Source organism: Thamnophis elegans, chromosome 5, assembly GCF_009769535.1.
Source record: "Thamnophis elegans isolate rThaEle1 chromosome 5, rThaEle1.pri, whole genome shotgun sequence".
Lineage (NCBI taxonomy): Eukaryota > Metazoa > Chordata > Lepidosauria > Squamata > Colubridae > Thamnophis > Thamnophis elegans.
In genome coordinates, this window is record NC_045545.1 from 58,056,487 (window position 1) to 58,073,089 (window position 16,603).

General features: G+C 36.2%; 1 protein-coding gene across 1 annotated transcript in view; it reads left to right on the forward strand.

Annotated features, from left to right (window-relative positions):
• The window catches only part of CAMK1G (calcium/calmodulin dependent protein kinase IG), a 40,664-nt gene that overhangs the window by 23,764 nt on the left and 297 nt on the right, over positions 1-16,603 (forward strand). Inside the window, exons 4-12 of the mRNA XM_032218324.1 lie at positions 739-813; positions 3,145-3,283; positions 4,132-4,255; positions 5,177-5,252; positions 8,164-8,276; positions 8,877-8,955; positions 11,379-11,466; positions 13,699-14,111; positions 15,197-15,331. Coding sequence (XP_032074215.1) covers positions 739-813; positions 3,145-3,283; positions 4,132-4,255; positions 5,177-5,252; positions 8,164-8,276; positions 8,877-8,955; positions 11,379-11,466; positions 13,699-14,111; positions 15,197-15,287 — 1,198 coding nt within the window. The 3' untranslated portion in view covers positions 15,288-15,331. The remainder of the gene's footprint in view (positions 1-738; positions 814-3,144; positions 3,284-4,131; positions 4,256-5,176; positions 5,253-8,163; positions 8,277-8,876; positions 8,956-11,378; positions 11,467-13,698; positions 14,112-15,196; positions 15,332-16,603) is intronic.

Genomic DNA, 16,603 nt, shown 5'->3' on the forward strand with positions numbered 1-16,603 from the left:
GACAGAGTTCAATGTTTCATTCAAACTTCTTCCTCCCCAAAAAAGTCTACAAGTTACTTATTTTAGAGCAATTGGGAGGGCAGTAAACTAAAGACTGTCTCATCTGGCTGAAGGCTTCACAGTATTTTAGTATTTTAGTGAGACTATTCCCCAAACAGGCCCATGACAGAGAAAGTATGTGTTCTAGAACTTGGTGACCCTGCTTCACTGATAATACCCAGAGTATGTCCACTCTGCTAAAGCTAATGGGACAGACAAAAACCTCAAGAGTGGGATTCATTTTGTGAATTTTAATTTTATGGTTGAAAATTGTGATTTAGGTAGCTCTTCAGTTTGATCCTTCAAGTATGTTTACATTATTATGAATGCAGAAGAAAGAAAATGTGACAATTTGTTTTTAGAATAAAATGTTTTAAGAAAGCTATACCAGAAAGAAATTTTAAATATTGCTTCCTTCAGAATAGCGTATGGAACACAAGAAAAAGTCCAGCCACATTCTTGAAGAAAGCGTACTTATGTTCTTCTTCTTTTCTTTCCATGAGTGTATGGCAAACAGTAGTGGGGGAAATGGATTTCTTGTTATTAGAAACTGAAATACCTGTTTGTTCCTTAAATGAAAGTACCAGAGTTCAATCTTAATTAAAAACCATCTGGCACAAAAGTGGAGTGAATGTTACCTTGCTTTTTAATGACCTCTTATTCCATCAGATCCATATTGCATTCTGTTTTTGGTTGCAGAATAAAGCATGACAACATAGTAACACTTGAAGACATTTATGAAAGCACAACTCACTATTATCTGGTAATGCAACTGTAAGTATCAACATATACATTATGTAAGAAACAAATGTTACACAATTCTCCCAGAGAAGAGTCAGTAGCTTTTGAGAATCATAGCTGAACACATCTGGGTCACACTTGGTTGTAGAAAGTGTCAGTAAACAGTCAATACTGTACAATACTTAAATATAACTTCAATTGTGTAAGATAAAGCTGCAAAAATGTAAAATACTATTATAGTAATTTAAAATAAAAGGTTTCTAATGAATTAGACTATTTTATATTGTTGATCTGATTATTTTTGCCCTTAATTTCTTAGGTTCTATCATTAGTCTAACAGATAAAAGATCTGAGGGGTTCTGCTTTTTCTTTTTCTTTCTTGGGATTCTTTTTAATCGCTTTATTTTATTTATTGTTTATTAATTCAATTTTTTATTGTACACTTACTACTTGTTCTTCCTACGCTTGACTTTAAAGCACCAGAAAAACTCAAGCAGTTGAAGATTCTCTCCCTCTCTATCTTTTCCACCCAAGGGGTTCAAACTGTTCTTCCAAAATGAATTCAAGGGAAATCTTGGAATTTCATAATATATTCAAGCTTTTTGCAATCTAGTTGCAAGTTTAACCAATCTTGCTTGTGGTAAATAAACAATATTTTCCTGGTTGGGATGGTTCTAAAATGTATTGCCCCAAATATATAAAGCCATGTGAGCAGCTTCTTCTTTTATAATAGTTTGTTTAGGTGTTGTAAAGAATAAAGAAAATACTGTTAATAACAGTATAAAAGTATTTTATATTAAAATTAGATTATCCCTACACTGTCTCTGACCCGCTTTTTGATCGTTTTCATGACCCACAGGTAACCAAAACTAGAAAATCATGTTGCTAAAATCACTAATCAACTTCTTTCTCTGATAATTACTGACCAGGCTAAACTAATTAATCTGAGCAAATAATAGCATACGGACAAAAACTTTACACAATACAGAGTTTCCCTGGGTATACCGAGGTAGTACCAAAGTTAACACATAGGCGCACATTAAAGGGGAACAGATCTACACATTCAGCAAAGTATAAATATTACAGAAGGCACATTCACACTCACGCACACATATACACACAATAAAAGACTATGTCTCATATGTCTCATATAAATATTTCCAGTTTCTGTACCCCAAACTTGTACTCTACCTTCAATGGTTTACGTCTCAAATGAAAATTTTCCTTTTCAAGTAGCATGTTCCCATTTTATTCTGATTTGTTCTTGCACAACCCGGACTTGGATTGGGATCTCATATACTTATAACAATTTGACAACCCAGCCAGGAGTCTGAGACTAACCTGGCCAGTTCACCTAGCCCGGGTAAGACTTCACCCAAATGGCACCAGACTTTTTTGTCTGGGGGTGCTGCTCTCAGATTCTGCCCACTTGGCAATGCTGGTAAAGGGAACTTTGAGCTTTGAACCAGGCAGCTGCTTGAATGGGAAATAATCAGCAAGTACCTCATTTTTTATGTGTTATGGTTTGGAGAGTTGTTGGGAATGTCTGTGGGTATCCCTTTCTGCCTCTTTCCTTCCATTGCAGCTGAACCTTATTTCTTGTGTCATTCCCAGCCACACCAACCTCCTACAAGCCCCATCAAGATTTAGAAGAAAAATTAGAAGAACGTGGTATCTGATTACTAAAAAGGGTGGCCAATAGTGCATGTTAAGAATTATGCAACATAACATCCATGAGTGGGAGGATTTCTACAGAGCAGACAGATGGATCCTAAACAAAAGTAGCATGACATTAGGACCCTAAACAAAAGTATCATTTCACTCACATTCAGAAGGGGAACAAATTAATGAGAAAATATCTAACTTTTGTATGCTGAGCATTTAAAAGGGAAAATAGGTCTCCTTGTCAGCAATAAACCAGACTCTGTATTCAATGATGAATTGGAAGTAAATTCATCTAATGAAGATATTTCCTGCTAATTATATGCTAGTAAATTACATCAGGCAAGAAGGAACTTCTTTATATGCCAGATTCAATGAAAACAGATCCTACTCATTTGGAGACAGGCACAAGCATTGCCTAGTCTAAGGCTTAACTGTGTTTAATATGTCTTGTCTTGTATTATAAGCAATCCATTTTTCTTTGCAGATCCAAAGGGCAGCACTCACAGTTTATTTCTAACTGAGGCCTCAAAATGTTTAGTGGTGAAGTTGAGCATTAAAATTTAATGTGCTTATTTATGTTTTGACTTCATATGTAAGTTAGAAAAATGAAATTAACATAGGAAATGGATCATAGAGAAGTGAAACCAATAAGATTCTCTCTACATCAGCATGTAATCCAAACTAAATTTTCTTGCACAGAGTGTCTGGAGGAGAATTATTTGACCGTATTTTAGAACGAGGTGTTTACACTGAAAAGGATGCTAGTATTGTAATTCAGCAAGTCCTGGAAGCAGTACATTATCTTCATGAAAATGGGATAGTACATCGAGATCTAAAGGTATTTTTCTTTAATGATGTATATTCAGATATTGGTGTATTTTACCTACCGTACAAGTCATCCAAGTATCCATTAATTTGCAGTGGCTTTTTAAATCTCACCTGCCTCCTAATATGCAGAGCTGGGAAGAATATGGGCATGAGAATAATGTGTCTTATATTATTCTTTTCTAAACAAAATACATTTATTGCACTTTTTATTCCCCAACTTCAAACCAACTATATGCACAACAAATTAAAATTGTGTACTCTGCTCTTGGTACATCTAGATCAAGTGTTTCAAATTCATGGCCCGTGGGCTGGATGCATCATGCACTGACCATGCCCACCCCCGTTTTAGCGAAGTGGAGGAAAGTCACGATATGTTACATGATGACAATGTGATGATGCAACTTTGACATCCCTATTTAGATTCATTACAGCAATCTTATCTACCAAACAATATTACAGGTAGTCCTCAACTTATGACCACAATTGAGTCCAACATTTCCATTGTTAAGTGAGTTTTGCCCCATTTTACAACCTTTCTTCCCACAATTATTAAGTGAATCAGAGTTAGTAACACAGTTGTTAAATGAATCTGGATTCCCCATTGACTTTGCTTGTTGGAAGGTTGCAAAACGTGATTACATGATCCTGGGCCACTGCAACCATCATAAATACATGTTAGGTACCAAGCATTCAAATTCTGATCCCATGACCATGGGAATGCTGCAGCTGTCATGCGTGTGGAAAATGGCCATAAATCACTTTTTTTAGTGCCATTACTTTGAACAGTCCCTAAACTAATGGTTGTAGGCTGGGGACCACCTGTATTCAGGTAATTAATTTTCACCTTCTTATCCATAGCCTGAAAATTTACTCTACTTAACTCCAGAAGAGGACTCCAAAATTATGATAACAGATTTTGGTTTGTCTAAAATGGAACAGAATGGCATCATGTCTACAGCATGTGGAACTCCAGGATATGTTGGTAAATAAGAACATGGAAATAATTTTTAAATTGAAGTTTTATTAAAAATTACAATTCACAACAATAAAAACTAAAACAAACTAAAAAAGAAAATAAAAAAGAGGAAAAAATAGAAAGTGCAGAAAAAAGAAGTTAGAAAGAAAAGTAGAAAAGAAAAAATAATATAGTAAAGAAACAGAAAATAAATACATAAAAGACTCCCCTTTTCATCACAAGTATGAACAATTTTATTAAATATCACCTTTTTAATAATACAACAAATGATATTTTCTTTTAATATCGCATCTCTTATCTATGAATAAATACATAAAGTCCCATCATTTCATTCCTGATGTCAGCAAAAGCCCATTAAGGGTTACAAGAAATAACAAGATCTATTTTAACTTTGATCAAATAAATCAATTTTCTGTTCCTTCCTTTTACTTTGAACAGCCATGATCTTTAATCTCTTTAAACAATGCTCTAGAATTTATTTGTATATTCTTTTTTATTATTAACACATCAGTCAGGTTTTTTAATAAAAAGTCTTTTCCTTTGTCCACTTTTAAATCAGTCTCAGTATTTATCCATAGAATTGAAGCTATGCTATGGTGTACTGATTAAAACAAAACTTATTCAGGAGCTATAAGAGATATGAAGAATATAGACTATGTAGGGCTATGTCAATATATTACAATTTGAACAAATATAATATTGCCTACATTCTATTCAGCTAGTCTGTGATATATATATGTGTGTATCCTATATTATACTCCTCAGCCTTCCAGAATAAAGTGTGTCATTGCTTGTGTCAAGCATGCTATTTTTCTTTGTTTTTGCTACACCGAAAGAATTCTTGAGATAATACAGAATTGATTATTTTTTCAAAGATCATTTGGTCATATCACTGGTAATTTGGGTTTTGTTGTTTGTTCACTGCAGCTCCAGAAGTGTTAGAACAAAAGCCATACAGTAAAGCTGTGGATTGCTGGTCAATTGGAGTTATTACCTACATTCTGTAAGATAATCTGTTAATTACAACAAACTTGCTAATGTCCTTCAAAAACCTTATGTAGTCCCTAGAAAATATATATTAACAATATGCTAAACCCAGATAAAAAGTAGAAAAGAAGCATTAACCCATAGTGGCCTATTCAGAGTAAAAAGAAAACAATAATTACTCTTCACTGCATTTTAGTATCTTCTACTTGGTTGCATGTTTTTGTAACAAGTTTTATAAAGTTTATGATATCTTGGGGTGTGAGAAACACCTTTTCCCAGGGACGTGCAGTCAAGGGAGGCAGGAGAGGCAGAGTCTCACCACTGTCATCATGAAAAGAAAAAAAATGTAAAAGGAAAAAGGCAAGAGCTGAGGTCAGGCTGAGCTAGTTGCTGCCAGAGTCACCATGGATGACTCTGCTTAGTGCTTAACTGTTTAAAAAAGCCTCAAAAAAGTGCCCTCTACAGGAAGAGGCAGGAGAACAACGTGCCTCATCTTGTCTGGTGTTTTATGATCACTCAAGCAGAGTTAAGCAAGGGTTAAAAGTCAAAAAATTCCTGACGTAGATGAGTCCTCCTGCTGCCTCCTGTAGAGGGTGCTTTTTTAGAAGCTTTTTTAAACAGTTAAGCAGAGTCATCCATGGTGACTCTGGCAGCAACTAGCTCAGCCTGACCTCAGCTATTGCCTTTTTCCTTTTACATTTTTTTCTTTTCATGATGGCAGGCAAGAGCAGCTTGTGTGTGTGTGTTTGTGTGTGTGTTTGTGTGTGTGTGTGTGTGTGTGTGTTTGAGGGGGGGAGGGAGGGAGAGAGGGAGGAAAGAGGAGAAGGGAGAAGAAAAAGAAAAAAGAAAGAAGGAAACTTATTTAGCAAAGAAGAAAAACAAATGATGTCACTTTAAATCAGAACTGAGCATGCCTGGCTGTGGAATTCTGGGAGTTAAAGTCCACAAGTCTAAAAAAATTGCTGCCTCACCAGCCATAAACCTTACCGCACGTCACTGCCTTTTCCATTACCATTGATTCACCAATTATGGCTATTTCTGGATTGGGAATTGTACAGACAGAGCAATCTATGTGCTGGTAACCTCAAGGCTGAAATTATTATAAGTTAGTCTTATTAGGTCTATTCTTAAATCTGTGCCTGCTGCAAAATGCTGGTTACTAAATGTTAAGACCAACAGTGGTTGTTTCTATATCAAGCCAGAATCTACCATAATTTTAAAATAATGTTTAGAAGCTGGATTTCTAATAGGGCATCTTCTGTCTTATGTGATGTCTTTGTAGTGTTGCTACTACAACCTGAGACAACGTATTCTTGGCATATGTATTACAACAATGGAATTCCTCATCCAACCCCCATTTCCCCAAGTTCATTGTGTAGCTCTGTACATTTTCAATACGAACTGAAGACCTATCTACTGTACATGTTCAGGTCTTTGGCTAATACTATGCTGTTGTGGTTCCTATATGTCATATTTTTTTCTGGTTGTTGAACTCTATGATGATTTTTTTTAAAAAACTGATTCCAAATATAGGAATTTTGGAAGGTTTCCTTCTATAAAAAAAGTTTTATTATAAATTGCTCCTTCACTATAAACGAGATGAACTTGTGTATATTCTATTTACAAATCATATTTTCCTTCCTAGCATTTTTGTGTAAGGTCTGCTATTTTCTGGCTCAAACAATTGTCGATCCATCAGTAACAACAGGAACTTAATAACTAGCTTGGTCGCTGAGCCTGGCATTATAGGTTGAGGGAAGTGGCTGGCCCAAACTCTCCCAAGTTGGCTTTCATGCCTAAGGCTGGATTAGAACTCTGGGTTTCCTGGTTTCCAGCCTGATATCTTAACCACTAGATGAAACTCGTTCTTCCATTTATAATCCATTATATTACAAATATTTATAGATGGATGTGGGAGAGAGAGACAGACAAACAGACAGACTAATCTCTCCTTGGCCTATTTATTTCTTTGTTTTGTTTATGTCTGCATAGTGACAGCACTCAAATAACCTTGGCAGAGAATTATGCAATCTAAGAAACTGTCAGCAGACAATGTATCAGGAATGTGCATGGATGCCTGTCAGCCTGTCATAAACTTTGTTAATTTGATGAACTAATCAAGTTAACTGTTTATAGCAATTACATCAAGATCAAATATGAACAGAAAGGGCCAGGAAGGAAGGTTAAAGAACACTGTTTGGTCTTTCTTTCTTTCTTCTTTCTTTCTTTCTTTCTTCTTTTCTTTCTTTCTTTTCTTTCTTTTCTTTCTCTCTCTCTCTCTCTCTCTCTCCTCTCTCTCTTCTCCCTCCTCTCCTCTCGCTCTCTCTCTCTCCTCTCCTCCTCTCTCTCTCTCTCTCTTCTTTCACAAGAATGTCAACTTTCCCTGGCTGAGAGTTTTTGGCAGTTCAAATCTCACCAGGCTCAAGGTTCACTCAGCCTTCCATCCTTACGAGGTGAGTAAAAAGAGGACCCAGATTGTTGGAGGGCAACAGCTGACTCTGTAAACTGTACTTCCATCAATTCTGTCTAGATGAAAATAACCCAATAAAACATGAAGTCATTAATTTGAAGATATCTGTTCCAAGGATATACTCTAATTTATGATGAACAACGAACCTGGCTTAATAATAAGATGCTATTTATACAGGCTTTATAGATGTTATTCAAAAGACAATGTTCTTTCTTTTCTGGAGCATAATTATGTTTGGGTAGAAACTTGCCTGTTCCATTAGCAACTGACATCCAGTATGAACTCCTGGAACCTCCCATCCTCTTTTATAATTTTGGATTATAGCTACAATGAGCTATGTGTAGTTCAAAATTGCCTTATATTAGGTATATGTCTACTGATCAATCTTTTTGAATTTGCACAGAAAATGAATATAAACCTCTTGTGTCTTTTTCTCTCTTTTTCCAATTTAATTTAGCCTGTGTGGATACCCTCCTTTCTATGAAGAAACTGAGTCAAAATTGTTTGAGAAGATCAGAGAAGGATACTACGAATTTGACTCTCCATTTTGGGATGATATCTCTGAATCAGGTATTTTTAAGCCTGGGGAAAAAAATCTGCTAGAATTGTGCCTAAAGAAGCGTATACACCGTAATTAGGCAACTATTGAATAGTCAAGGGCTTTTTTAAAGTATGTGTTTAATGATTTGGGGAAACTGCTCTGATTCCTGGAACTGCTCTTCCATGGTTTTGATAGATGTGTCTGCGCGTGGCTAAGCAGGGGACAAAAGCTGTTGCAAGCATGTGCAAGATGTTCTGTGATGCTGTATCCCATTGAAGCATTTGAAGGTGCAGATGTTCTTTCAGAACCTGCAGCACAGTTAATCATGTTGATTATTATCAGATGTCTCCTTGTTTCTATTAGATTTTGCTTGAATAATTGAAAACTAATTGATACCATGAATCTTAAGTATGCCCTCTTTTTAGAAGAAACAATTTGGTAAAGAAGATTCTAATAATATACACACGTTTTGGAACTCATTGCCATCTTTTTCTATTGGCTAGAGGTGCATGTCATCAGTTTGATCCCTATTACTCAAACCTAATGCTCTGGCAGATTAGTTTTGGCTTCTGGCTTTTGTGCTAAAGCCTCTTTCTCTGTTTCCATCTCTTTTTATTCCTTTTAAACAGCCAAAGATTTCATTTCTCATTTACTCGAGAAGGATCCAAATAAGAGATTTACCTGTGAGAAAGCCCTCAGGCATCCCTGGTGAGATGATTGCTATTCCATTTTTTTTATTTAAAAAAGTGCAATTCTGTGATACAGTGAGAAAGTTTGTAATTGTATTCACATGGAATTAACAGTGGATCATAAAATATAATTGACTTCTCTGATATTTTTGTTTGAATTAATTAGTATGGAGGACAATGTGCACAGGATGCTATTATGTGCTTTAGACTTTAGGTGTCTTAGACTTCAAAAGAGCTGATTTCAGCAAACTTAATGAGAGCTCTGGAAGGATACCATGGATGAAAATCTTAAAGGGCAAAATAACTCAAGCTATGGGAACTCTAAAAAAATGTTATTATAAAAGCCCAATCCAGCACAATATCATGGGAAAAGACAATTAAAAAATCTAAGCAGAAACCACATGGTTGCATAATGAACTAAGGCTTGCAAGAAATAAATAAAGTTTTTTCAACATGTAAAAAACAAGGAAAAGGTCAAGGAAACAATCCAATAATGGGAGAAGATAACAAAAGAGTGATGGGCAGCAAGAAGAAAGCAGGGAGAAAGAACTACTTAATTGATTTTTTTGCAACTGTCTTCACCAAAGGGAAAAAAAATAGCCCACCTACCAAAAACAGAACCATAAAAAACACACTAAGAATTCAAATTAAATTAGGTAAGAAAATGGTAATACAATGCCTGTTCATCCTAGACAAGTTCAAATCACTAGGACCAGATAATTTACAACCCAAAGTTCTGAAGGAACTGGCAGACATGATCTTGGAACCAAAATCTTGGAACCAAAATCCTGAAGCAATGGAGAACTACCAGAGAAATGGAAAAGAGCTAACGTGGTTCCTATCTTCAAAGGCATTTTTCTGCTCCACTGGCATTTTTCTGCTCCACTAATTTAATTACTTTGTCAAAGGGGGGTGGGGGTGGATACAGGAAACCATGGACCAATCAGCCTGACAACTATACTTGGGATGATCCTGGAAAAGATAATCAAGCAACATCTAGAAGTCATAACCAGAAGCCAACATGGATTTGTCAAACAGAGAACATGCCAAACAAATCTTACTGTATCCTTTGACAAAGTAATTAAATTAGTGGAGCAGAAAAATGCCATGGACAAAGTATACTTAGATTTCAATAAGGTATTTGACAAAGTAGATCATAGCATACTAATTCTTGGTAAATTAGAAAAATGTCAGATAGACAGCATCACTATCAGATGGATTTATAACAGGCTGATAAACTGCACTCAACATGTCATCCTCAATGGAACTACATTTACACGGAGGGAAGTATGTAGTGGCATATCCCAAGGTTCTGACTTAGCCACAGGACTCTTCAAAATCCTCAATAATGATTTATATTAGGGGATAGAAGGAGAACTCATCAAATTTCAGACAACACCAAGTTGGCAGAAATAGCTAACACACCAGAAGACAGGCTTAAGATCCAAAAGGATCTTGACAGACTTGAACATTGGGTTCTAGCTAACAAAATGAAATTCAATGGTGAAAAAAAATGGTTTTACACTTAAGCAAGAAAAATCAAATGCACAGGTATAGAATATCTGGCTCAACAGCAGTAACTGTTAAAGGGATCTAGGAATCCTACTGGACAATCACTTAAATATGAGACAGCAGTGTGCTGCAGCCACCAAAAAAGCCAATGCAATCCTAGACTGCATTAATAGAGGGATAGAATCAAGATCACATGAAGTGTTAATACCCCTTTATAATCTTAGAATCTTGGCTTAAACTAATCAAAGAGAGAAGCAATCTGGAATTAAGGAGAAACTTCCTAATAGTGAGGACAATTAACCAGTGGACCAGAAATTATGGGTGCTCCATCCCTGGAGGTTTTTAAGAAGAGACTAGACAGACGCTTGTCTGAAGTGGTATAGGTTGCCCTGTTTAAACAGGTGGCTGGACTAGAAGACCTTCAATGTCCCTTCCAGCTAGCTCTATTCTATTCTATTAAACAGTTCTGGAAGAGTCAGCCTATACAAAATCAAAAACCTTGGGGGGAAAACCTTGCATCTGGCATAGTAACCGTCCTTTGAACTGTGCAAAGCTTCAAAGGGATAATCACTTTAGCAATGCTTTGAATGATGCAGTTTTACAAAGTAGAACAGTTTACTATAACATCAAAATACCCACTTATTTTACTTTGCCTTACACTTGAGCTTTCCCTATCTTCCAATAGTGCATGCAAAAATCTCTGCTGATTCCGGGAAATGCAGGTGAAGGCTTCAAGGTGATACAATTCACCTTATTAAGTACAATACATCTCTGCAAAATTATGTTGCCTATGCTAAAGTACCTTTTTGAGACAAACCCAAACCATTCGCACATAGAAAGATGTCTAGCTAGAAGTTACAAGAATGCAATATGTATCACTCACAAACACCATCTGTCTACATGCCTGTTCTCCTCTTACTTCATCTGCAGGATTGATGGAAACACAGCTCTCTACTGTGACATCTATCCATCTGTCAGTGTACAGATCCAAAAAAACTTTGCAAAAAGCAGGTGGAAGGTAAGTAACTTGATGTTGTTGTCCTGACATTTTATGCACTGGTGCTCTTCTATCATGGAGCATGGAGATAAAATTTCCATTAGACCTCTCATTCCAAAAGTCTCATAAAATAATATTGCTCAGATAGCTGAGCATTTAATATAATTTGGGTGTCTCATAAAATAATATTGCTCAGATAGCTGAGCATTTAATATAATTTTGGGTGTGTCATATGGTTCAAAGTATAAAATGAATTTCCTTAGTGGATACGGAAATATTTGGCAATTTGTTATATAAAGGGTTGTATGAAGGGTTGTATAAGGGGTTGTATAAGGGGTTGTATAAGGGTTGTTATGTAAAAGATTAAATAAAGGGTGGGGACACAATGGCTCAGTGGTTACAGATGCTCAGCTTGTCAGCTGGAAAGCTGGCAGGCCAAGTTCAAGGCCCAAGCACTGCGCAATAGGGTGAGCTCCTGTTCTTTGCTCCAGCTCCTACTCAACTAGCTGTTCAAAAGCATGCAAATGTGAGTAAATTAATAGGTATCACTTTGGTGGGAAGATAACTCTGTGCACTTTTGCCATGTGGTCAGACAATGCTGGCTTCTTCTGCCAAGAAATAAAGATCAGCACCGCCTCCTAGAGTTGGACATGACCTGACCTTTACCTTTTATATAAAGGGTAACAAATAGAAAAGACTCTTTCAATTTCAAAAGATCCATCTCTCAAATTATGACATCTTAATTGCAAAATTTAGACTGCAGAAATAGGTGGGTGGGAGACCATTGGGTGCTTTTCTCCTTTTTAAGGTTAGTTTTTGGGGGAGAGAGTTCTTATTACGTATTATTTCTTTAATGTATTGTGACTTACCCAGAGTCATTTGGATTTGAGGATTGATAGAGATAAGAGATATATCGTATTTTTCAGAGTATAAGACACACCTTTTTCCCTTATAAAAGAGGGTGAAAATCAGGGTGCATCTTATACACTGAATACAGCATTTTTGGCCTCTCGAAACCCTGCCCCCTTTGCAAAATTGGCCGTGCATAGCCTTTAGGAGGCTTCCAGAGTGCTCCTGGGGGCTGGACAGGGCAAAAATGACAAACAATTGGCTGGTTTTGCTCATTTTTGCCCCCCTCCCCCACTGCCCAGGAACACTCTATAAGCCTCCTAAAGGCTATGCATGCTCTTTTTTGACAAAAATGGGCCTCTTTTCACAAAAAACAGGCTGTTTTTGAGAGGTTTGCAGAGTGCAAAAACTTTTTTTTAAATTTGCCTCTTCAAAATCTTGGTGCGTCTTATACTCCAAAAAATAAGGTAAGAAAGTTTTAGAAGCACTTACTAGGAAGTAAGTTGAACATAGGATCATTTGATCTCAGACAAGCTTGCATAAAATTGTATTCCAAGCATTTTTGTAAATGTTTGTTTGCAGGGGCAGACAAAAATATTTTGTAACTGACTTACAATTTTGTAAAAAATTATTTTAATTGCCAGGGTATCAGGGAGCATTTTGATGTAATGATGACATCAACAGATCCCATAGAGTACTTTTAAGACCATTTTTTCATCTTGAGAATAGTGGAAAATCTGTTTTAGCTGCGCCATGCCAGATTCAAATTCCATGTCAAATTCCTGTTAAGACCCTCTTCCACAAGAGGTGTAACAAGAATAAAATATAGATCTGAATTACATTGGCCAAATTTCAAAAGTCTCGAAAGAGTAAGACAAAAATAAGTATAAAGCTGCTTATAGTTTGTGTTCCATGGTTTGTCTACTTTTGTTTTATTGTACACCATTCTCAAGCATTCATACCATATTTATATAAATATAGTAACAGCTAAGTTTCCTTGTTACTTTTCACCTATAATAAATGGAGTACTAGTGAGATAGCAATAGCAATAGCAGTTAGACTTATATACCGCTTCATAGGGCTTTCAGCCTCTCTAAGCGGTTTACAGAGTCGGCATATTGCCCCCACAATCTGGGTCCTCATTTTACCCACCTCGAAAGGATGGAAGGCTGAGATTTGAACCGCCGAACTGCAGAACTAGTAGTCAGCTGAAGTGGCTGCAGTACTGCACCCTACCCACTGCGCCACCTCAGCTCTTCACAAGAACTTGAGGTCTGTTTCCAGGTAAATCTCCCTAGGTAAATTTTCAGCAGCAGCTTATGAACATAGCATTCTTTATTCTGGTTTTGTAGAGAAATTATGGTATATAATTCTCATAAATCTGGTCATCTTCTCCTTTACTAGCAAGCCTTCAATGCTGCAGCTGTGGTCCATCATATGAAGAAACTGCACATGAATGGTCATCATGCAGAGGACAATGTCAAAAGCCAAGTGCAAGTACAAATTACATCAACGCCTAATACATCATCCATTACTTATAAGGAACAATTAAGTCAAGAAACCAAAAATTTGATCCCTGTAATATCCTATCAGAATACTTCAGATCTTCATGGCCTACATGCCAAGAAGACAGAAAGCAAATATTTAGATAACCCGGAGAGCACATCAGTCCATATGACTTCTGTAACTACAACAGACAGCCAGAGCCATCAAAGCAGACCTTCAGTTAGCTGTACTCCAGAAGGTGGGAGGCGAGACAAAGTGAAGGCGACTTTTTGCTCAGAAGCAGTACTCATAAAAAGAGATGCCAAGACACAGTAAGTGTCCTTTGGGATGGTCAAACTAAGTTTCGAATTGCCAAGTAGAGATTTCAGTAGCTTTCCCAATCTGCTATTTCCAATTGGAGGCTTCACTATCTAGATAGTGTAGTAATTGGGGTATCAGCGGATTTGAACATTTGGTGAACAATTGAGAAAGTTGGTGTAAGTAATGTGGCATCAGGAAAGGTGGAGATAAAAGGCAAAAATCCCTCTTTGAGGAAGATGGGAAATAAATAAATAAATAAATATGGATTAGGGAACTAGCAATTTCTATTTCACTTATTTTGAAATGCGTAAATTTCCTTTATTCTACTTGTTCAAAAAAGAGAACTTATGATATAACAATAACAGAAACAACTGTTGTAGTAAATAAATGAATAATAATAATCTTGTATAACAATACAATGTTTAACAATGAAAAATAAGGAACATCATTATCGTCCAATTATTTTTACAATGAAAATCTCTGGTCATTAAATAGTAGCTAGAGTTTATGGAAGGTAACTTATCAATTGAATCTGAAAGCATAGTATAAAATGAACTATGTGGATTGGCATATCTCATAACCATAAAAAGCTCTATGATTGCATTGATCAATTCAATGACAGTTGTATTATTATTTTATCTGTCTACATGAAAAGGTCAGGTGGAAGAAGCATGGTCTGAATATACATTGTCATCTTCCTCCATAATGTGAAACCTTTGCAGTGCACATATAGTACTGCATGCATAGTGGAAGAACATTCAGAATAGAAAGTCAGATAACTCCACTTGTACTGCATTAATCCTGTTGAATTCCACTGAGCAGAACAGATATGCATCATATGAAGTTGATGGCAGTTTACATCACCTTTCCAAGCCTTTGTACAATATACAGATTGCACTATATATATATGTGTGTGTGTGTGTGTTTGTGTGTGTGTGCTTGTGTGTGTGTGTTTGTGTGTGTATATATATATGTATGTATGTATGTATGTATGTATGTATAGTGTGTGTGTGTGTATGTAATGCATCTTACACTAATTGCAAACAACAGTTTTTGCTTTGTTTTCCTTTCAATTTTCTTTCTCTTTCAAACTCAGTCACTTCAACTCAGAAGTCCTTGTTCCAGTAAAAGCCACTAATCACACCTATTTTGGCAGTGGTCAAACTGGTGTTTGCTTGGTAATGTGATTGGAAAAAAACCTACCATATGTACAAAACATATACCTTTACAGGTATGTATATGTGTACAATTCATGTTCACTTTTCTAGCAAAGAATAGTGAAGCATTTAAATATTGCCACGATTTCATGATCCCCCAATTATGCTGAGTGCAGAGCAAGGAAATATCTTTACTATCATATCAGCAGTTTTGTTCATAGAAAGGTGTGTACCCCAGCCTTCACTATGGAGATGCCAGGACTACTTTGCCCAAGCTGGCCAAGTAGGGAGGCACGAAAAAACAAACTTCAATGAGCAGCTTGTTTTACAGATACCCTGAGACCAATGTGGTGGGTTTCTACCAATTCGGCCTGATTCGGCCAAACTGGTAGTTGCTTGGCAACCTGGGCTGCTGGAACCAGCAATGACCCAAGCCTGCCACACCCCCAAATCAGTTTTCCTGGCAGAACCATAGGCGCCATCTTGTTTTTTGTTTCTGCACATGCACAGTGCAATTTTAGTTGTACTGCATATGCACACGAACGGCACACCCCTAAGGAAACCAGCAGTAATCTCTGCTGGAACCCACCACTGCCTGAGACCATGTATCTTTTTGCAGAAATGTGTACTGTATATATTTCTTCCAAGCTGAGTTCTTTATTGTTTCCACAACTATAGACAGAATCTTACCAGACTAAACATTACTGTCGTATACTCTGAGAAATGTTAGGGAGGAGTAGTCTTCACCCTCTTTCTCTCACACAAAATATCTGGACTGACTTGTCTCTTTTTCTCTGGAATACACCCCTTGCCTTCTTGAAATCCAGCTTGCTACATTCCATTACTGACCATAAAATTATCTAGGATATGCCTTGTTTCAGACAGCTACCGTGAACTAACAAATTGTTAAATTTTCCATTATATGATTATATTTTATATTATATATTGTTTTCATCACATAGTTTATAGTCTCAATATTACGATTGTTTATATATAGATTTACTATTTTAATATATTGTAATAGCAACACTAGATTTTAGATATCTTTTATAGATTTCACTGAAACAATAGTAATTTTTATTGATGTTATTGTATGCTCTTCTATAACCCAAAAACATAAATACAGGTTAAAAAAACTGATTTTTATGAGACTTTATAGTTATCATTTTAATAACAGTATAATAAGTATAGCAATTCTTATAATTAATTTAGTTTTTATAAGAAAATGAAACAGACAGAAACAATTTTTGGTTGGAAATTATTATATTGTGCATAAAACTATATAGTAGTTTTTGCCAAGTTACTTTCTTCACCACAACTAGGTAAGAACAATAAATCTCAACAAA